Source organism: Brachyhypopomus gauderio, chromosome 5, assembly GCF_052324685.1.
Source record: "Brachyhypopomus gauderio isolate BG-103 chromosome 5, BGAUD_0.2, whole genome shotgun sequence".
NCBI lineage: Eukaryota > Metazoa > Chordata > Actinopteri > Gymnotiformes > Hypopomidae > Brachyhypopomus > Brachyhypopomus gauderio.
Window position 1 is genome coordinate 19,445,473 of NC_135215.1, and position 22,735 is coordinate 19,468,207.

General features: G+C 41.4%; 1 protein-coding gene across 1 annotated transcript; it reads left to right on the plus strand.

The window, feature by feature from the left end:
• The first annotated feature begins 3,987 nt into the window (after positions 1 to 3,987).
• LOC143514720 (H-2 class I histocompatibility antigen, Q10 alpha chain-like) lies at positions 3,988 to 22,059 on the plus strand. Its single transcript, XM_077006256.1, has 6 exons — positions 3,988 to 4,131; positions 18,411 to 18,683; positions 18,771 to 19,055; positions 21,111 to 21,395; positions 21,577 to 21,700; positions 21,983 to 22,059. Exons 1-6 carry the CDS (start codon positions 4,071 to 4,073, stop codon positions 22,020 to 22,022), a joined length of 1,068 nt encoding a protein of 355 aa, XP_076862371.1. The 5' UTR covers positions 3,988 to 4,070; the 3' UTR covers positions 22,023 to 22,059.
• Positions 22,060 to 22,735: the final 676 nt, after the last annotated feature.

The following is a 22,735-nucleotide window of genomic DNA, read 5'->3' on the forward strand; positions in this document are numbered from 1 at the left end:
ATCTAAAACTGTAACTACAGCCTACGGCATACATCCTACAACCATGAAACTTGGCAGAAAGCTGTAGTCTCTTTGCAAGACCAAGCACAAATACAGAGACCCATATTGGCCTGATGGTGGCGCTATAGCGCAGCATTTTGCGTTTTGGTCCATATCTCCCACACCGTAGGTCCTAGAAACAAAATTCCACTTCAGGTGCATTCCTTGGCTCCAGACAAACAAAAAAGCCTCAAGAACCATTAAGCTCCGCCTACTTAGATTTTTTGCTAATTTGCATAATATGCAAAACCTACTTTTTTATACTAGTCCCTGGTTTTTCATCGGATCACCACAATCTTGGTGTCAAAATATTCAGGAGAATCTCATTATCAAAGTTGCTTAAAAACATTTTGAGATTTGCATACAGTCTGGTTGGCACATGTCAATCCATAGCTTTGAGGCGTGGCCAAATTTACTTAAACAGCTATATCTCAGCAACGCTTTGACCAATCTTCATAAAAATGTATCAGTTGTTAGAGCACATGACTCAGAGGTCACAGGTCAAAGCTGGCCACGATTGTCCAATAGGGGGCACTATAACATGGAAAAAACTGTTTCTCAAAAACTATTAGTCACATCAAGACAAAACTTTACATGCATCATCAGGGGCCCAAGTGGTATCAAGGCACACATTGATGACATCATCTCTCAAAAAACATGGCCACCATTCACCAATTAATTGGTTTAGGCCATTTCACAGGCTTAACATAAGTACATACACATGAAACAGATATGGTATGTTCATCTACACACCCTCTAAGACATCTGAATCATTTTGGCAATATCTCCCACACTGTAGGGCCTAAGCAGAGAACTGCTAAACCACGCACGCTGGCCATTCTCACACACGCTGAGTGCCCTCCCTTCCTCCACTCCCTCCAGACTCCCCCGTCCTTCGAACAACCCAAGGGCGATGCCTCCACCCCTCTCTCTTTCACATGCACTCACAAAAACACAGGCCTCTCTAAAAAATAAAACGCCAATACACATTATTTTGATTATTTTGGGCCTTTAGTGCCTCAATTGAACCTTTTTTTGCACATTGATGTAATTATGCCTTTTTCCCACTGAAACAGCTTCTTTTCACTTTCAGGTCTAAAGGACCTTATGGGCTTCTTTTTGCCTACAGAGCCCAAGAGGCCTATTTGTGTGTGAACCCGCCAATTGCCGCTTGCGGCTATATTTATTATTATTTTTCTACTGATAAAACGCATACTGCAGCCTAGACCGTAAGGCCCAGAGACACCAAACTTGGCAGAATGGTGTAGTCTGTTTGCAGGACCGTGCTAAAGTACAGACACCCACATTGGCCTGATGGTGGCGCTATAGCGCAGCATTTTGCGTTTTGGTCCATATCTCCCACCCTGTAGGTCCTAGAAACAAAATTCCACTTCAGGTGCATTCCTTGGCTCCAGACAAACAAAAAAGCCTCAAGAACCATTAAGCTCCGCCTACTTAGATTTTTTGCTAATTTGCATAATATGCAAAACGTACTTTTTCCTACTAGTCCCTGGTTTTTCATCGGATTTCTTCAATCTTGGTGTCAAAATATTCAGAAGAATCTCATTATCAACAATTATCCAAAAAAATTGTGACATTTGCATAAATTCTGGTTGTCACATGTCAATCAATAGCTCCGAGGCGTGGCCAAATTTACTTATGCAGCTATATCTCAGCAACGCTTTGACCAATCTTCATGAAATTTTATCAGTTGTTAGGGCACATGACTCAGAGGTCACAGATCAAAGCTGGCCACGATTGTCCAATAGGGGGCGCTATAACATGGGAAAAACTGTTTCTCAGAAACCGTTAGTCACATTAAGCCAAAACTTTACAGGCATCATCAGGGGCCCAAGTAATATCAAGGCACACAATGATGACATCATCACTCAAAAAACATGGCCGCCATGAGCCAATTAATTTTATTTTGAATTAATTGGCTATTTGACAGACTTACCATTGGCCAATCAACATGAAACCTCACCACTGTGCATATCTCAGGACTATGTGTCACGCTGTGCAGTTTTGAAACATTTGGCCACTAGGTGGCGCTATTTGTGAAAATCATGCATAACTCCTCCAAATTTACACTTAGGAATATGCAACTTGATTCTTTTTATTCCTTGCAGTAGACCTGACAACTTTGCCTTTACAAGTCCTATTAAAAAATGCATACTTTTGTCACATTCATCAATTGTTTGAAAACAGCTCTTTTGGAATTAGTCCTAGAAATATGATCTAATTATGGAACAATTGGTATGAGCATAATCTGTAGACTCTGGAGGTACAAACTTATTTAAAAATATTGGATTTTAAAATATTCAGGTGGGCCCATTTTTCCATTATATCCTTCTGGCCATGCCATAAATGACCTTTATTGCTATAACTCATAAACCATGTAAGCGATCAACTCCCAATTTGAAAGGCTTTTAAACACTGAGGTCCCTGTGAGGTATGCAAAGTTTGGTTCAAATTGGCCTGTCGGGGGCGCTACAGTACCCAAAAACCTAAGAAATCATAAAAACTGATGCTGCAATATTGTTATGCAGAATACAGACAAGTAATGGGTCTTGTATGATTCACATCAATGAGGTCTATATCATTGCATTTACATCTCATAACAAAAAGTGCAATACCTGACCAGAAATTAACCTTTTAATTCACCAAAATTACTATTTCATTGCTGAAATTAATGAGATATCAGTATGGTAGAACTTGGGTCCATCTAGTGGCCAAATTCCAGAACTGACTGAAAACTATTGCTCCCATGAAATACCACACAAACACACACAAAGCTGATCTCAGCATGTGATTTAGTTCTGTGATCTAAATCATTTTGCCAATACAATTTATTTTGAACCTTTAGGGCCTTTAGTGCCTCAATTGAACCTTTTTTGCACATTGATTTATGCATTTTTTCCACTGAAACAGCTTCTTTTCACTTATAGTTCTAAATGACCTTTGGGGCTTCTTTTTGCCTATACAGCCAAAGAGGCCTATTGGTGTGTGAACCCGCCAATTGCCGCTCGCGGCTATTTTTATTATTATTATTTTACTGAGGTCGGTTTGAAATTATATTTTGAAGACCTGAGCGATTAAAAACAATGCCCTGAAATGAGCCCCCACCTCGCACACACCCGACCTCTCTCTTCCTTTAACACCAGATGCGCTGCAACAGCAGTTCAGTTCAGCCCTTCTCCTGTCCCCACCAGCCAGGTTACATACACATCAAATCAAATCGTACCGTTTGCCCTCTAAGCCCAACGTGAAATCATTTTCTTGTGCAGTAAAATGTCTCCTACAGCACCAAACTACTAAACATTTTAACCGACTGGTCACCTGATAAACTAGTCGCTCTAGCCCAAATCAATGATAGATAACGTGAGGACGACCACATACAAATAATTAAGGTAGAGTTTGCAAATCTATGTGTTAAGCTGAACGTTTTCTGTTGTATAGGTTTTGTTAGGCAACATAAATGAACACATTCGTTTGTGAAAGAAGAAACGGGAAGTTCCCCATTACCTGTGAAAAATGCCCATTTGTATTCGTGTAATGACAACACTCAGTAGCCTTTTTTGGTCTTTTTACTGTCTTAATTGTAGGCCTATATTGATTTACTAATTGCAAAATATATGCAACAAGGCCTGCAGACAGTGGAGGGTAAACAGAAGTTAACTGCAGGACTTAATGACTGTATATAGTTAATATTCCACGTGGAACACTTCATTATAAAAAAAAAATTCAAGCGCATGTTGAATGAAATTTGACTTATTTGTAACATTCTCTAAACGTGAGTTTTCAATGGAAAAAGTCACACCGCCAACTGATAAAATCCATATTCAATATTAACTATATACAGTCATTGTTAAGTCCTTTAGTTAACTTCTGTTTACCCTCCACTGTGCCCTCTACACCCCCCCCTCCCCCCCCCCCCAGCACTTGCCCCCCAAAATGTCTGTGCACGCCACTGCTACTACATATAATGAAACATGAAATGCTATTAAAATATCTGCTTTCAAACTTCAGAGATGGCTAACTTTACGGTTTGGGCTTTGTTCATGTTTGGAGTTCTTCTACCAACATTGGGTGGTAAGTTGGAGAAACTTGCAAATGCTTAAGTTCAAATATAATAGTCAACTTTATTAACGAGGAAGCTAAATACACGTAAAGCGTGTTTAACACGTGCCTACCATGTTGATATGCGATACTTAAAGTACGTCCACGTGGCTTTGTATTTCAGTTCAGCATCTAAACGTTAAGTTATAGTTACAGCTGTTTTAACTATTTAGAAACTAGTAACTAAGCAAATGTATGTCCTTTAAAAGAGAGCTTCATAAGGAAAGAAACCGAATAAGCCACATCAACAGACCTCGAGCGACAACTTTGCTAATATTCTTAATATTGGTGGTCCTAGTTTTCCCCTTTTTGTTTGTTCCGTATATTTTGTATGTGGTATGTTGTTAGTGACCTACTCAAAATAAGCTGGTATATTAAATACACCCATCGGGTTGAGGAAACGGATTGCCTCAAACCATTTTAGTTCAAATCTAATCATACTTTCCTTAACTGAGTATACAAACGTAACTGCTCCTGGAACTTATTAGTTAGACAAATTAAATTAGTTGTGCTCGTGTATAAACTACTACACGGAGTATAGTCTCCTACAGATTCGCAACATTTATCGTTTGTTGTAACGTTTATCACCATGTTGTCCGCTTCAAAAGTGCGATAGTGCTGGAATAAACACGGCAAACACGTTTTAGTTTTATACCTAATTTTCTTGATATCAGGATTTCAGTTTATACATGTGAAAATTTTATTTCCACTAGCACAATTGTAATTATTGATATTATAAATTAAATTAATGTTTCACTAGGTTTCTTACGGATACAAAAGCGGGGGTAATTACGTCGCGCTTATCTTAACACGTCAGGTATGGTCAAGTTCGGTGCTGCCAACTTAGCGACTATATTTAGCGACTTTTCAATCCCACTAGCGATTTTTTTTTAAGCGACTAGCGACAAATATAGCGACTTTTTGTTGTGTTATTGGAGACTTTTGGAGACTCTGAGATGAACACTCGTGCTTTTCCGTTACTGTTGTGAACAGGCATAGACTTGGGGTAACTTAGGGTTTGTGTGCACGTACGTAATGACGTGTACTGCTTGGGTCACGTGGTGTTAGTGGCGGTAACAATTTGCAATATCACCTGTGCACTTGTTAGGTGAGGACCAGGTAGTGAGTGGGTGGTGGGGGAAGCCTACTTTTGCTGACTGTTTAAAACACCGTAAGTCGCTGATGTGAACATGAGGACTAAGGACTATTGCTTGTATCCGGATTTTATGCTCTTTGTGAATTGTGAGGATCTATGGACAATGATGTTTTAATTCTGGAATATAGGATTGACACGAAATAAAGCAACCATACCTCAAGCTTGGACTTACGTTTTGAACAGCCAACGCGTCGGGCATTAGTTTCCTCCATTCAGCCGCTCGACGACTAAGTTTTTTTTGGACAGTCGTCAATAGTTACTGTCCTCAGCGAGTAGCGCAGACCTGGGCAAACAACGGCCCGCGGGACACATCCACATACACATTTGCGTGTAACGATTGTCGAGCAATGTAGCGATTGTTGTAAAATAAATGGGTCTTATTTTTTACATTGAGGGGGCGGGACACCTCGCCTGAGGGGGCGACGCCCCCATTCGCCCCCCCGTGGCGCCGGTGTTACGGTCAATTCAGTTCCCCCTGTTCCCCCCAAACGGCGCATGCGCGAAATCAACGAAATCACGCATTAGTCTGCTGCTGGGTTATCGCCTTTACTCGATGTGTACACGTTATTATCCGGGTTGGTTTTGTTTCTCTAACTAAAGTTAACTTTGTGTGCTTGTGACTAACTGTGCTGTAAAGCTCAGGTGTTTTAGCAGAGGATTAAATGTACAAAAAATACTCCGATGTTTAATTGTTTACGCTACTTTTTCAGCCTTTCATTTTTTAGTTCGCTTGCATGCGAACTAAAAAAATGCGAAGATTTAATGCGTTTTTTAAACTATTTAAATTATTTATTGAAACATAAAGAGACGTGTATTGTTCACACTTTAAAGGTTGTTTTTTAACAGACTTATTTGTTGTTTGCTGTGTCCTGGATGTTCTACAGCCTAAAAGGACTTTTGTCTAAATACAAATTTTATTTCTAAATACAAATAAAAATGTATTACACGACAAATGTTATCCCATTTGGCTTCACGCAATATTTAAATCACTTGAGCATGTGATATATTGTTTTTGCTTTACAGTGCAAGTTTTATCCAATGCACAGTGCTTTTACACTAAGAACAGGGGGAACGGATTTAACCGGAGCCCTGTGAAAAAGGGTTCCCCCCCTTAAATGACAGAAAGTGTACATGTAAGGCACAACAATAAAGGTGGGGGTGTATTTGACTCTTATTCTTGTAAATAACAAGTTTTATTCACTGCACAGTGCTTTTACACTAAGAACAAAGGGGGAACGGATTTTACCAGAGCCCTGTGAAAAATGGTTCCCCCCTCTTAAATGACAGAAAGTGTACATGTAAGGCACAAAAAGTAGAGTGGGTGTGTATTTTACTCTTATCCTTGTAAATAACAAGTTTTATTCACTGCACAGTGCTTTTACACTAAGAACACAGGGGGAACGGTTTTTACCAGAGCCCTGTGAAAAATGGTTCCCCCCTCTTAAATGACAGAAAGTGTACATGTAAGGCACAAAAAGTAGAGTGGGTGTGTATTTTACTCTTATCCTTGTAAATAACAAGTTTTATTCACTGCACAGTGCTTTTACACTAAGAACACAGGGGGAACGGATTTTACCAGAGCCCTGTGAAAAATGGTTCCCCCCCCTTAAATGACAGAAAGTGTACATGTAAGGCACAACAATTAAGGTGGGGGTGTATTTGACTCTTATCCTTGTAAATAACAAGTTTTATTCACTGCACAGTGCTTTTACACTAAGAACACAGGGGGAACGGATTTAACCGGAGCCCTGTGAAAAATGGTTCCCCCCTCTTAAATGACAGAAAATGTACATGTAAGGCACAAAAAGTAGAGTGGGTGTGTATTTTACTCTTATCCTTGTAAATAACAAGTTTTATTCACTGCACAGTGCTTTTACACTAGGAACACAGGGGGAACGGTTTTTACCAGAGCCCTGTGAAAAATGGTTCCCCCGTCTTAAATGACAGAAAGTGTACATGTAAGGCACAACAATTAAGGTGGGGTTATATTTGACTCTTATCCTTGTATATAACAAGTTTTATCCACTGCACAGTGCCTTTACACTAAGAACACAGGGGGAACGGATTTAACCGGAGCCCTGTGAAAAATGGTCCCCCCCCCTTAAATGACAGAAAGTGTACATGTAAGGCACACCAATTAAGGTGGGGGTGTATTTGACTTTTATCCTTGTATATAACAAGTTTTATCCACTGCACAGTGCTTTTACACTAAGAACACAGGGGGAACGGATTTTACCAGAGCCCTGTGAAAAATGGTTCCCCATGTAGAATAACTGCTGGAGATTATATAGAGTACAATAATAGTGCTGATTATCTGTATCTGTGTATAATCACTTCATTCAGTGACTTTACATCTGTCTGTACCACCTTTACACTGAGAACACATGGGGGAACATATTCAACCAGAGACTGGGAAATTTGGTTCCCCTTGTAGAATAAAGCCGGAGTGTATTTAAGGTGCATTATTGATGCTGATAGGAGGCAGAGCAGGAGGGTGGAGGTTAGAGTTGGTATGTTAAATGTGGGCTCTATGACAGGTAAAGGGAGAGAGCTAGCTGATGCGATGGAGAGGGGGAAGACAGATATACTGTGTGTACAGGAGACCAAGTGGAAGGGGAGCAAGGCCAGGAGCATTGGTGGTGGCTTCAAACTATTATATCATGGTGTAGACAGGAAGAGAAATGGAGTAGGTGTAATCCAGAAGGATGAATTTAGTCAGAGTGTAGTGGAGGTAAAGTGAGTAAGTGACAGGGTAATCTGTGTAAAGTTAGAGATTGATGGGGTGATGATGAATGTCATCAGTGCTTATGGTCCTCAGGTAGGTTGTGATGGGGAGGAGAAAGAAAAATTCTGGAGAGAGTCAGATGAAGTTGTTTTGCAGGTTCCTAAAGAAGAGAGAGTGGTTATTGGAGCAGATTTAAATGGACATGTTGGTGGAGGGAACAGTGGTGATGAGGAGGTGTTGGGTAGATATGGTGTTAATGAAAGGAATATGGAAGGACTTTAGATTTTGCTAAAAGGATAAAGATGGCTGTAGTTAACACTTACTTTAAGAAAAAGGAAGAGCACAGGGTAACGTATAAGAGTGGGGGAAGATACACACAGGTCGACTATATCTTCTGTAGGAGACGAAACCTGAAAGAGGTTAGTGATTGCAAGGTGTTACCAGGGGAGAGTGTAGCTAAACAGCATAGGATGGTGATATGTAGGATGAATTTGGAGGTGAAGAAGAGGAAGAGAGTGAGAGCGGAACCTAAGATCAGGTGGTGGAAGTTAAAGGATGAGGACTGTGGTGTAAAATTCAGTGATGAGGTGAGGCAGGTACTGGGTAGTGGTGGTGGTATTCTGGATACCTAGGATGAGACTTCAAATGTAGTGAGGGATGTGGCTAGGAAGCTACTTGGTGTGACCTCAGGACAGAGGAAGATAGACATGGAGTCGTGGTGGTGAAATGAGGAAGTTCAGGAAAGTTTGAGAGTTGGCTAAAAAGAATTGGGATTTTCAGCGAGATGAAGAAAGTAGACAGAGGTACAAGGAGATGTGTCGTAAGGCAATGAGAGCAGTGGCAGAAGCTAATGAGAGCAGTGGCAGAAGCTAAAGAGAAGGCATATAGCAAGCTGTAGGAGAAGTTGGACACTAAGGAAGGGGAAAAGGATCTCTACAGATTGGCCAGACAGAGAAACCGTGATGGGCAGGATGTGCAGCAGGTTAGGATGATAAAGGATAAAGATGAAAATGTGTTGTCTGGTGAGGAGAGTGTCTTGGGAAGGTGGAAGGGGTATTTTGAGGAACTGATGAATCAAAAGAATGAAAGGTAAAGAAGGTTAGAAGAGGTAGAGGTTGTGAATCAAGAAGTGCCTCAGGTGAGCAAGGAGGAAGTAAGGGGTGCAATTCGGAGAATGAAGTGTGGTAAGGCAGTTGGACCAGATGTTATTCCAGTGGAGACATGGAAATGTTTGGGAGAGACGGCAGTGGAGTTTTTGACTGAGTTATTTAACATAATCTTGGAAGGTCAGAAGATGCCTGAGGAGTGGAGATGAAGCATAATGGTGACGATTTTCAAGAATAAGGGTGATGTTCAGAGCTGTAGTAATTACAGGGTAGTGGAAGCTAGGCTTAGAGGAGAGGTAGAGATCTGTGAGCAGCAGTATGGTTTCATGCCAGCTAAGTGCACCACAGATGCTATGTTTGCTTTGAGAGTGTTAATAGAGAAGTAGGAAGGATAGAATGAGTTACATTGTGTGTTTGTTGACTTAGAGAAAGCTTATGATAGAGTACCAAGACAGGAGCTGTGGTATTGTATGAGGAAGTCAGGAGTAGCAGAAAAGTGTGTGAGGGTAGTGCAGGATATGTATGAGAACAGTGTGACAGCAGTGAGATGTGCGGTAAGAATGACAGATGGGTTTAAAGTGGGGATAGGACTACATCAGGGATCAGCCCTGAGTCCCTTCCTGTTCGCAATTGTCATGGACAGACTGACGGACGAGGTTAGGCAGGAGTCCTCTTGGACTATGATGTTTGCTGATGACATTGTGATCTGTAGTGAGAGTAGGGAGCAGGTGGAGGTGAGCTTGGAAAGATGGAGATATGCTTTGGAGAGCAGGGAAATGAAAGTGAGCAGGAGTAAAACAGAGTACATGTGTGTGAATGAGAGGGCAGACGGTGGACAGGTCCAGTTACAAGGAGTTGATTTGGTGAAGGTTGACGAGTTTACCTACTTAGGGTCGAGGGTACAGAGTAATGGAGGAAGTGAAAGAGAGGTAAAGAAGAGAGTGCAGGCAGGGTGGTGTGGATGGCATAAAGTGGACATGTACAGAGGAGGGAGGAGAGGTATATTGGTAGGAGGGTGTTGAGGATGGAACTTCCAGGCAAGAGGAGGAGAGGTAGACCTAAGAGGAAGTTTATGGATGTGTCAGTGGAGGACACTCAAGACAGGGCCAGATGGAGGAGTTTGATCCGCTGTGGCGACCCCTAAATGGGAATTGCGGAAAGAAGAAGAAGATTGATGCTGATAAACTATATATAGATTACCATTTCCCTCAGTAACTTTAATACTATCTGCATCACATTTACATTGAGAATACAAGGGGAACCAAATTTCCCAGTCTCTGGTAAAACCTGTTCCCCCATGTGTTCTCAGTGTTAAAGGAGGTACAGGATGAATAAATGTTACTGAATGAATTGATTATAGACAGATATAAATAATCAGCATAATTTCTGTATTTTATATCAGCTCCAGCTTTATTCTTCAAGGGGAACCAAATTTCCCAGTCTCTGGTTGAATATGTTCCCCCATGTGTTCTCAGTGTAAAGGTGGTACAGACAGATGTAAAGTCACTGAATGAAGTGATTATACACAGATACAGATAATCAGCACTATTATTGTACTCTATATAATCTCCAGCAGTTATTCTACATGGGGAACCATTTTTCACAGGGCTCTGGTAAAATCCGTTCCCCCTGTGTTCTTAGTGTAAAAGCACTGTGCAGTGGATAAAACTTGTTATATACAAGGATAAAAGTCAAATACACCCCCACCTTAATTGGTGTGCCTTACATGTACACTTTCTGTCATTTAAGGGGGGGGAACCATTTTTCACAGGGCTCCGGTTAAATCCGTTCCCCCTGTGTTCTTAGTGTAAAGGCACTGTGCAGTGGATAAAACTTGTTATATACAAGGATAAGAGTCAAATATAACCCCACCTTAATTGTTGTGCCTTACATGTACACTTTCTGTCATTTAAGACGGGGGAACCATTTTTCACAGGGCTCTGGTAAAAACCGTTCCCCCTGTGTTCCTAGTGTAAAAGCACTGTGCAGTGAATAAAACTTGTTATTTACAAGGATAAGAGTAAAATACACACCCACTCTACTTTTTGTGCCTTACATGTACATTTTCTGTCATTTAAGAGGGGGGAACCATTTTTCACAGGGCTCCGGTTAAATCCGTTCCCCCTGTGTTCCTAGTGTAAAAGCACTGTGCAGTGAATAAAACTTGTTATTTACAAGGATAAGAGTAAAATACACACCCACTCTACTTTTTGTGCCTTACATGTACATTTTCTGTCATTTAAGAGGGGGGAACCATTTTTCACAGGGCTCCGGTTAAATCCGTTCCCCCTGTGTTCTTAGTGTAAAAGCACTGTGCAGTGAACAAAACTTGTTATTTACAAGGATAAGAGTCAAATACACCCCCACCTTAATTGTTGTGCCTTACATGTACACTTTCTGTCATTTAAGGGGGGGGAACCATTTTTCACAGGGCTCTGGTAAAATCCGTTCCCCCTGTGTTCTTAGTGTAAAAGCACTGTGCAGTGAATAAAACTTGTTATTTACAAGGATAAGAGTCAAATATAACCCTACCTTAATTGTTGTGCCTTACATGTACACTTTCTGTCATTTAAGAGGGGGGAACCATTTTTCACAGGGCTCTGATAAAAACCGTTCCCCCTGTGTTCTTAGTGTAAAAGCACTGTGCAGTGAATAAAACTTGTTATTTACAAGGATAAGAGTAAAATACACACCCACTCTACTTTTTGTGCCTTACATGTACACTTTCTGTCATTTAAGAGGGGGGAACCATTTTTCACAGGGCTCCGGTTAAATCCGTTCCCCCTGTGTTCTTAGTGTAAAAGCACTGTGCAGTGAATAAAACTTGTTATTTACAAGGATAAGAGTCAAATACACCCCCACCTTAATTGTTGTGCCTTACATGTACACTTTCTGTCATTTAAGGGGGGGGAACCATTTTTCACAGGGCTCTGGTAAAATCCGTTCCCCCTGTGTTCTTAGTGTAAAAGCACTGTGCAGTGAATAAAACTTGTTATTTACAAGGATAAGAGTCAAATATAACCCCACCTTAATTGTTGTGCCTTACATGTACACTTTCTGTCATTTAAGAGGGGGGAACCATTTTTCACAGGGCTCTGGTAAAAACCGTTCCCCCTGTGTTCTTAGTGTAAAAGCACTGTGCAGTGAATAAAACTTGTTATTTACAAGGATAAGAGTAAAATACACACCCACTCTACTTTTTGTGCCTTACATGTACACTTTCTGTCATTTAAGAGGGGGGAACCATTTTTCACAGGGCTCTGGTAAAATCCGTTCCCCCTTTGTTCTTAGTGTAAAAGCACTGTGCAGTGAATAAAACTTGTTATTTACAAGAATAAGAGTCAAATACACCCCCACTTTTATTGTTGTGCCTTACATGTACACTTTCTGTCATTTAAGGGGGGGGAACCCTTTTTCACAGGGCTCCGGTTAAATCCGTTCCCCCTGTTCTTAGTGTAAAAGCACTGTGCATTGGATAAAACTTGCACTGTAAAGCAAAAACAATATATCACATGCTCAAGTGATTTAAATATTGCGTGAAGCCAAATGGGATAACATTTGTCATGTAATACATTTTTATTTGTATTTAGAAATAAAATTTGTATTTAGACAAAAGTCCTTTTAGGCTGTAGAACATCCAGGACACAGCAAACAACAAATAAGTCTGTTAAAAAACAACCTTTAAAGTGTGAACAATACACGTCTCTTTATGTTTCAATAAATAATTTAAATAGTTTAAAAAACGCATTAAATCTTCGCATTTTTTTAGTTCGCATGCAAGCGAACTAAAAAATGAAAGGCTGAAAAAGTAGCGTAAACAATTAAACATCGGAGAATTTTTTGTACATTTAATCCTCTGCTAAAACACCTGAGCTTTACAGCACAGTTAGTCACAAGCACACAAAGTTAACTTTAGTTAGAGAAACAAAACCAACCCGGATAATAACGTGTACACATCGAGTAAAGGCGATAACCCAGCAGCAGACTAATGCGTGATTTCGTTGATTTCGCGCATGCGCCGTTTGGGGGGAACAGGGGGAACTGAATTGACCGTAACACCGGCCCTGGAACAAAGTCATGTTTGCAGGGTTCATACACCTTTACAAGGTGGAATATACGTCACTTTCAAGGTCCATTTCAATATTTCCTAGCACATTAAACTTAAGTTAAATATTTGTAGTACAGTTGATGTTTTGGAGTTATCGCGAGAGCGGGAGAACGAGATGAACGATAATGGCGATCAGTAGTTACGTGCACATGTGTTAATAAAACAAGCATAAAACAGGAACCAAAGACTGTTTATTTTAAGCAACACGACATTTGGCGACGAGGACCCGATCTGCCAGGAACCCACAGGCAAAGTAGGAGTACCAGGCATTATAGGAATACCGATAAATTAAAAAAGAAAATGTCGGATAAGAGCTACAGCAAGGAGCAGCACGCGCTGCGCCAGGACCCGGCTACGCTCAACTGGTTCCGCCCGTCCCACTGAACCTGGGTGCATCTGATTTATTTACCGAGTATAACCTATGGAAGGACTCTTATAGCTTTTTCAAAGTTGCCAGTGGAACTATTAACGCGCAGGATTTGGTAAGGAGAGCCACTCTTTTGCATTGCATAGGAGCACCTACGCAGAGAATTTTTGCTAATCTACCTGGAGATAAAGGTACATATGCACAGACTGTTGCTGCTCTAGACACATATTTTACTCCACGAAAGAACGTCGTCTTAGAAAGACACAAGTTTAGACAGAGAGCTCAGTGCCCCGATGAGTCAATAGATGCTTTTGTAAATGCATTAAGAGAACTAGCAAAGTCGTGTGATTTTGGCACGCTGGAGAACGACATGCTAAGGGATCAGATATAGAGAGACATAAAAAAAAATAAATAATAATAATAGTAATAATGTCTTGTTTGATTGGAGATTTTTGGAACAATATGATGTGTTGAGCTGTATAAGAAAATGTTTGTTAGTTACAGATAGACTTTTGTTCTAAACAAGGGAGGAATATGTAGTATAGTTGATGTTTTGGAGTTAACGCGAGAGCGGGAGAACGAGATGAACGATAATGGCGATCAGTAGTTACGTGCACATGTGTTAATAAAACAAGCATAAAACAGGAACCAAAGACTGTTTATTTTAAGCAACACGACAATATTTATACATATATTCGAAATGATCCGAAATAATTCGCTTTTTTATCACATTATTTAATTATTGTTTATTTTCAAAACGCCCAATCTGTCTTCACGTTCTCTCATGTTTCGTCCTGGAATTACAAGAGGCTCGTATTTGTTAACGTAATACAAGAAAACTGTTCATTCAGATGGCTATTTGTTGTGAAACGAAGTAGTTACAATTTCAAACATTTTCAAGTATTTAGCCTAAATTCCAGCACTTTTCAAATCTGAAACAAAAAGCAACATTAAAATTGGTCAGGTAAATGTTCCTTCCCCTGTTTTTGAGGGGTGTTTCTTTATACCAACACACATCTTTTCGGAGAACACTGCACAGAATGTGACGCGGAAAGTATAAACGCCTCCGCCGTTCGCGGAAGTTTGCGTGAGGTGGGCGGAGCCACTGTGATGACGTCATTATTGTTTGTGTGGCCCTCTGACACAATTCAGGTTTCTCATGTGGCCCCTTGTAAAAATTAATTGCCCACCCCTGGAGTAGCGGGTGCTGCCGTGAGTCCCGTCCCGTCACACAACACTCACAGTGGGGTGTCACAGGACGGTTGAACGTAGAATAGCAGTTCCTGCTAATTGTTACTCTTAAGCTAACATTTAACACAGCAAAAAACTCATTTATGTAATTTACGTAAACTGATTTATGCAAAGCATTAAAGTCATGAAGTTATTTTGAGAAGTGACTGCCTATTTCAAAGGCAACACAAGTTACAGCTTCAAAAAATATGCAAGACTAATTCTTAGGGAAACTTCCAGCAAGGCAGTAATTGAGGTTTGCTACAAGTGGAAAAATCAAAAGCTCTGTTGTCATAAGGATACAATAACCAACAGCCAACTGGTATAAAGACACAACATGCACTCACCGGCCACTTTATTAGATACACCTAGCTAGTACCGGGTTGCTAGGTGACGGGATGTGCCATCAGTAATCAGCATCATGATCTTTTACTGCAGCAAGCCGTGCTGGGTGTGTGGGGGTGGAGTTGTGTGGAGATGGCGCGGCGGCGGTGACGCGTTGGTTTAAACGTGACGAGGACTCAAACGCTACCCACTAAAAGCGAACGGCAAAAAACAGCCAACTGAAACCTCCGCGAAAGCGGGAAAAAACGAAAACTAAAACCCCAGAAGAAAACATAAGAACGACACGGAGAAACTCGACAGACCAGGTAAGTAAACAAACAAAAACACACGGAACGGAAGACAACGCGTCTATTCAGAAAAAACGGGGAAAATGAAAATCACACGGAGAATGCCTCAACGTGTCAAAGAGGGAAGAGAAAGAAAAATAAGAAACAAAAGATGAAGCTTAGGTAACACGACCTACAGCTTCTACCTGGTTACCTGTCAGTCTGTCGACCAGAACACTGGAGAACAAACCGACATAGAACAGAGAGGAAAAACCAGAATGCAAGACAGACAAAACCTGAGAACGCTCAGGAGAGAAACAAGAGAACAAGAGAAACGTAGAAATAGCACGAAGGCAAGAGAAACTGGCTTAGGCTGCGAGTGCACAGAACAACTAACAACTTCAGCAATGAGTTGCTGAAGTCACCCGTATTAAATAGGCTGCTTACAGCTGCAATCTATTGGGCTTGATTGCCCCTGGTTCTAGCTCGCGTGCTCCGCCTAGTGGCTGCAGGAGGCACGCGCCTGGGTCTAACCCTGACAAACTTAGCGACTTTTCAGAACCTCTAGAGACTTTTTGTAGTAAAAAGCGACTAGCGACAAATCTAGCGACTTTTTGTGGTGTTATCGGAGACTTTTGGAGACTCTGAACACACACGCTCTTCAGTTGCTGTCCTCTGGGGCGGGTGCTGCCGTGAGCCCCGCCCCACAACAATCTCACACTCAGAGCAGACCCTCACCGCCCCACGTCCACACTGCAAATGAACTGCGCATGCCCAAAGCTGCCGCTGACGCCCCGCCCCGTATTTACAGAGTGGGATGTAAATATAAATGCTTTAGTCTTCAGTGAGACACGAAAAGAAATCACTGCATTTAACTCACACAGTCTCAGTCATTCTTCACCTCATTCATTCCTGCTAACTGCTACTCTTATACTAACATTTAACAACACAGCAAAAAAACTATTTATGTAATTTACGTAAAAATGATTTATACAAATCAATAAAGTCATGTAGTTCTTTTGAGAAGTGACTGCCTATTTCAAAGGCAACAGAGCTCTAAGAGCCGGCTCTTTGAAGTGAACGATTGGAACCGGCTCCGCAATGGGAGCCGCTTTTTCCTTCAGTATTGCGCTTGTGCCACAGTTTTTTTCCAACATCGTTTTTATTTGTCCTTCGGTGCCTCGCTGTCTCTCCCTCTCCTTGCGCTTATTGCTCTGCTTCTGCCAGGGGTAGAGAGCGGAGAGTTTATTTCCTCAGTCGGTGCCTAAGCTAAGTTTACTTGGCACGTCGCGACCAGCGCGTGGGTCCGTGCGCCGAAAATGATGCAATCGCGGTGGCTCCGCCCCTGCGTGAGGACCGACGTGCGAAGCGAGGTCGTGCACCTCTTCAGCGCAATGAACAAAGTTATGTATACCGGGTTCATACACCTTTACAAGGTGGAATTCAAGCACGTCACTTTTCAATATTGAAAAAGACCATTTTCAATATTTCCCAGCACCTTAAACTTTAATATTTATACATATACTCGAAATTATTCGATCTATTCAGTCAGACAACTATTTGTTGTGAAACAAAATACAGTAGTATTACAGCAGTATTATGTCTAAATATCTAGTTAGGACAAAACTAGAGTGCTCAATGAACTAAGTTAAAATCACTGTAACTCCGGAATATCATCTGTAGCGTTTTTATGCGTGTGCAAACGAGAGGAGTCAGAATTTGGCACAACACGTTCGTTTGAAAAAAAAATCTCCGTTGTGCCTGCTGCTTGCATGAGTTAAATGAAAATGAGCACTTTCTTCTTTGATTTACAACTTTGTCCTACCACCTGATTAACTTTCTGTTCCATCCCTGACGGGTGAAGAAACATCTACAGAAAAGCCACACCTCATTATAAGTCGCATGTTTCAAAGCGTGACGGAATAAGTAGCGGTTTATAATCTGGAAAATACGGGTAGCAATCGCGGGAGCTCCGCTGTGGCGTGTCGAGTTCGCGTTCCGCTCTTCAGCGCTGTTTGCAGGGTTCATCCACCTTTAATAAGGTGCAATTCAAGCACATGTACAGCACTTTCAAGGTCCATTTTCAATATTGTCCAGCACCTTCAGCTAAATTAAGTTAAGCATGTAGTCGTCTGTAACTGCACCAGCCTCAATTTGTCCAATTAGACTGTTTATTTCTTCTTTTATTCTGTCGTGAAAAGACTTTTCTGCTGCTTTCAAGTCCAACTATGAGCGATTGCTTCTGACTGGAGTCTAAGCCCCGCCCCAAATTCAGGCGAGCGTTCCTATTGGACAGTGATTAGATTTCATTCTGGCACGAATACAGCTTCGCAGAGACACACAGTGGAATACAATGACGTTCAGTCGATTGCATTTCAAGGTGGCTTCTGGCACAAATTCAGCGTTTCTTTCTTTAAATACAAATCCACACACACTGGAGCTTTTACTTTTCATTGTGGCATGTTTTCATCGCATCAGTGTTTAAATCAATCTCGTGATCATTACATTTAAAGGAGACATTTATGTCTGAAATACCGTACGGTGAAAAGCAATACCTCTGTGCCATGATTACATTTCGAGCTGTATTATATTCAATTCTGGCACAAATTCAGCGTTTTGGTTTTGAATGCTAATTCTTGTGTATTGTTTTTCAATAAAGAGATAAAGTGCATTGAAATGTAATGTAATAGTGCTTTTGCATTTCATTTTGGCACATATTCTGCATGTTTGTATGGAAAAGCAATGCATTTTGTGGATTGCATTTCCATTTTTGCCTAGTAGCGATTACATTTCGAATTGGCACTGTTTCATCTCCATAGGGGTGGAGTTGTATGTAGAGGTGGAGATGAGTGTGGAGGTGGAGTTGTGTCTGGACTATGTGCTTTCGTTGCATCCCCCTATTTCTCCCATTTGGTATAGTTCCCTTTCTGTTCACATCTTTTTCCACAGACAAACACTCTCTGTATTACATCTACACTGCCCTCTCCAAACCTCTCTCTCTGCCGGGGATCCATGAGTTCACTGCTATGGGCCTGCTGGATGACAGGGAGATCGATTACTTCAACAGCCAGAACCAGACTAAGGTTCCTATGCAGGACTGGATGAAAGAGAAGATGCAGGCGGATTACTGGGTCAAAGGCACAGACTCCCGCAGGAGCAAACAGCAGTGGTTTAAGGTCAATGTGGATATCCTGATGGAGCGCATGAGACACAACAAGTCTGGTTAGTAAATTCATTATGACAGTACAGATGTGTGCAGAGATCCTGGATGTTTTGTGCTAATAAATGTGATGGTCTTTATTCTCTTAGACCTTCATGTTCTGCAATGGAGGCATGGCTGTGAGGTTGAAGACACAGGTGGAGTAAAGTTTCTGAAAGGCATGGATTTGTACAGCTATGACGGGGAGGACTTCCTCTCCTTCGACAGTTCCAGAAGTCAGTGGGTTGCTCCAGTACCAGCAGCTGAAGCTACCAAAAAGAAATGGGATGATGTTCCCATCCTGAACCAGTACACCAAGGGTTACCTGGAGAAAGAGTGTGTGGACTGGCTCACCAGGTTCATGGATTTTGGAAAGGAATCACTGAGAAAACATTGTAAGCTCCACAAAACCTTTTGTGCTTTTCTTGGAGTAAACAGTTACTGGTTTAATGCGTCATGTTCTGTTTTATGTGTATGTTGCTTGTGGCATTAAGTTCATGTGTTACACGGTAAGGGGGTGATTACAAATCCTGGCAGGGTTTTACCAACAAGTAGAGGCGATTATTGGATCAGAGTAGTAGCGGTGGTGGTGGTGGGGGTGGATAAAAGCTCTAGGATACACAACATTAGCTTGCTAGATTGCCACACTCCTATCTGCCAATAACACAAAGAGTGATCTGTGATTCAGTGTATTTTCATGTGTGTAATGTGTTAGGGCGTACTCACACTAGGCACGGTTTGCTCGTTCCGTGCTGGGGCCCGGTTATCCCCCCTCCCCACTCCCCCTCCGGCCTGCACTCACACTGGCTTTATCAACCAGGCCCGAGCATGCTTACGTCACCACAACGTGACTTTATTTGGAAAAAAAGCGCGCTCGCACAACACTATGGAGTTCACGATTCTCTTTTTATTGTATTTTTGGAGTCGTTTTGGGAGTGCAGAAACACGGTGCAAGCACAGATTTATCGATAATTTAACACAACGATTGTCTGCTAATCGCTTTGCCGCTATGACTGTTTAACGTGAGCATCGCATCACTGACGTCATGTTTGAGTTCCAGCTAAATGAACCAATCACACGAGGCACCAAGCGGGCCCGGGCACGGATAGCGCTCACACTAGAAGCGAACCGTGCCCGAGTCCACATGAATCGTGCCCTGGCCCACCTCTTCAAGCGGGCCCGAGCACGGTTAACTGATCCGGGCCCGGGCACGGTTGGAGCGCTCACACTAGCCAAACGAACCGTGCTTCGGCAGGCAACCGTGCCCGGGCCCGGATCACAGAGCCTAGTGTGAGTACGCCCTTAGTGTCATTGTCATTACATGCTGGACCCACCACACAGTGGCTTGTGTGTGCATGCGCTTCAGGGAGAGCAGAGTAGGGGTACAAGTGGATCTGCAAGTCTACTGTGGATTTGGGCTGCAAGAAGACTGCAGTGTTTTTTAGCACATTTTCTATGGTTTTAACACGCTTATGCTAACTGGAAGGAAACATTCCCAACAGGACCCAAACACTGTTGAGGTGGAGTAAGGAAGGGGAGGACAAGAAAAGGGACGTCAGTGTGGGGGACTATAACCACAGTTGGGGGGACTATAACCACAGTGAAGGGACTATTAACCACAGTTTGGGAGACTATTAACCACAGTTGGGGGGACTATAACCACAGTGAAGGGACTATAACCACACTGAACCAATACTAAAATTAATTCACAATGGACCAGTACTGTACTGGAAAATTAATGAACTTCAATGGACCATTAGTTGAGTGTTTTACTGACAGTGGGGGTTTTACACTGATAAATACAAATAACATGTTCTGGTCAAAGACAAATACTGAAAGTGTAAGAGGGGGACAGACATTGTCGGTAATTTCAGTATTTTGTTTTTCTAAAATGAAAACAAAAACATAGTAGAAACAGCTGGAGAGGCTGCAGTGCAGCATTTATGAATGGTGTTTCTCAACCAAGGGGTTTTCAAAATGTGTCCCTGTATGTGAGAACAACAATAACACCACCAACAGCAGCAGACAGAAATGTATCTAATACTTTACGTACAGCTCTGGAATTACTTGAAATGTCATCCACCATAACAGGTTATCAGCCCTAACTGAGTTGTGTGTGTATTTGTACACACCTGATGAAAGATATTTTAATATACTGGATTATGTTAAATATAATTTGTATATATGAAATTATATATGAATTTATTCTCAACACAATTTTAAATGCTCAGTTTTATTTCAGAACTTTACTTCCTCACTCTACAAGGTCTCTGCATGTGTGAATGTCTTCAGGACTGATGGAGAAGCATCATAGGTGCTGCTTCATGAAGCTGGTTAACAGAACACCAAGAGTGTGCACAGCTGTCATCTAAATACAGGACAGTTACTTTATTAGAAGATAACATGTTATTTCATTGGTGTGTGTGTGATTATTTTATTATTTTTTCCAGCTAAACCGGATGTTTATGCATTTGCAAAGAAAAGTGTGAGTGACTCCAGCAAGCTGACCCTGACCTGCCTGGCCACAGGCTTCTACCCTAAAGATGTGATGATGAGTGTGAGGAAGTACGGCACCTCTCTACCTGCAAACATGTTAATGTCCTCAGGAGTCAGACCCAATGATGATGACACTTACCAAATGAGGAAGAGTGTGGAGATCCTGGAGAATGAACAAGCAGATTATGACTGTTATGTGACTCACAGTAGTCTCAGAGAACCAGTCATTTCCAAATGGGGTAAATATAGTGATCATATGTTGAGAATAATTTCACTCACACTTATAATGAAATACATTATTAAATGGTTCAGTAACATTTTATTGAAAAGTTGCAAGGAAAAGGTAAATATTTTTTTTTGTAATTGCAATGTTTGATCATGCAGATTAAAGCATCTTTGCTTTGATTACTGTTTTTGTAGATGGAAAATGTAATGACTGTTCAGAAGAGAAAGTCCAGAGTGTTGTTATTGCAGGAGTGGTTGTAATTCTGGTCACACTGGTTCTATTTGGTGTGGTTGTCCTTAAACACAGGCCTACATTTTGGTGAGTAGAACTACAGAATTACACATGCTCTGTACTCCCCAAAAGGTTTTGATGTGTCTACATTCACTGGCCACTTTATTAGGAACACCTTGCTAGTACCGGGTTGGACCCCCTTTTGCCTTCAAAACTGCTTTAACCCTTTCCCCATGTTACAGTTTCCCTGTCCTACTGTCCTATTATAGTGTATATTTAAAACATACATTATATGCCTGTGGACTGGATGGGTTGCTCTGCACTGAAGGTTTTTTGTTGTGTGTGTTTATTCCTTTCTCTTTATTTCAGTGAATTCTCTACCAGCCTCTTCTGCTCCTGCTGTTCCTGACCGTGCAGTCATACTGAATAAAAAATGACAAATTCCACCCTGACTCTGGTTAACATTTATTATGGACAACAGCATCAACCCAGTCTCATATGAAACTGTTTTACACTTTAGTGACCTTGACTTTCAATGGCAACTTGACCATCAGCTGCTTCTTGAGATCAATCAGGGTCGTGACGACAATGTGGGTGGTCAGAGACCCACAGAACCGTGGTCACCCTATGGCCTCCATTTTAGTTAAGCTACTACACATAAACCTGCTATATCACTAATCTCGGACGCATCTACTGCAAATGTTCATGTAATGATCATCTTCGAAGGTCTAACCCACATTTTGGTTTTATATATACACTAAATAGTCCCTGTCTTACCTATAGATGCTGCCCTCTCAGAGTTAGAAAGACTGTTACATCCGGTGCATTAAGGACAGGACTGCTCATTTTCTTTACAATAACTCTTGTGTTCCTTAAAATAATCAAATTGAACAGACTTAACTATCAGGAATTACATTTGGACTACTGACATGGCATCTGAAGCTTTGATGGTTAATGAAACACTCGTTGGTAAGACGGTCTCTAAAGGTACTGTCCTATATGCAAGGGTTTTTGTTTGCTTGTTTATTATTTTTTTTTACACATTAAGCAGATTATGATTCTAATATTAATCGGGTCGGCGAGCTGGCACTGAGGTTTGCCCACAACATGATTTAGTCTAAA

Excerpts from the sequence above, each read along its gene's own strand:
- LOC143514720 (XM_077006256.1), top strand. The coding sequence starts at position 4,071 with ATGGCTAACTTTACGGTTTGGGCTTTGTTCATGTTTGGAGTTCTTCTA. Across the intron at positions 18,684-18,770 it reads CATGAGACACAACAAGTCTG|ACCTTCATGTTCTGCAATGG; the intron begins GTTAGTAAATTC and ends TTATTCTCTTAG. Across the intron at positions 21,396-21,576 it reads ACCAGTCATTTCCAAATGGG|ATGGAAAATGTAATGACTGT; the intron begins GTAAATATAGTG and ends CTGTTTTTGTAG.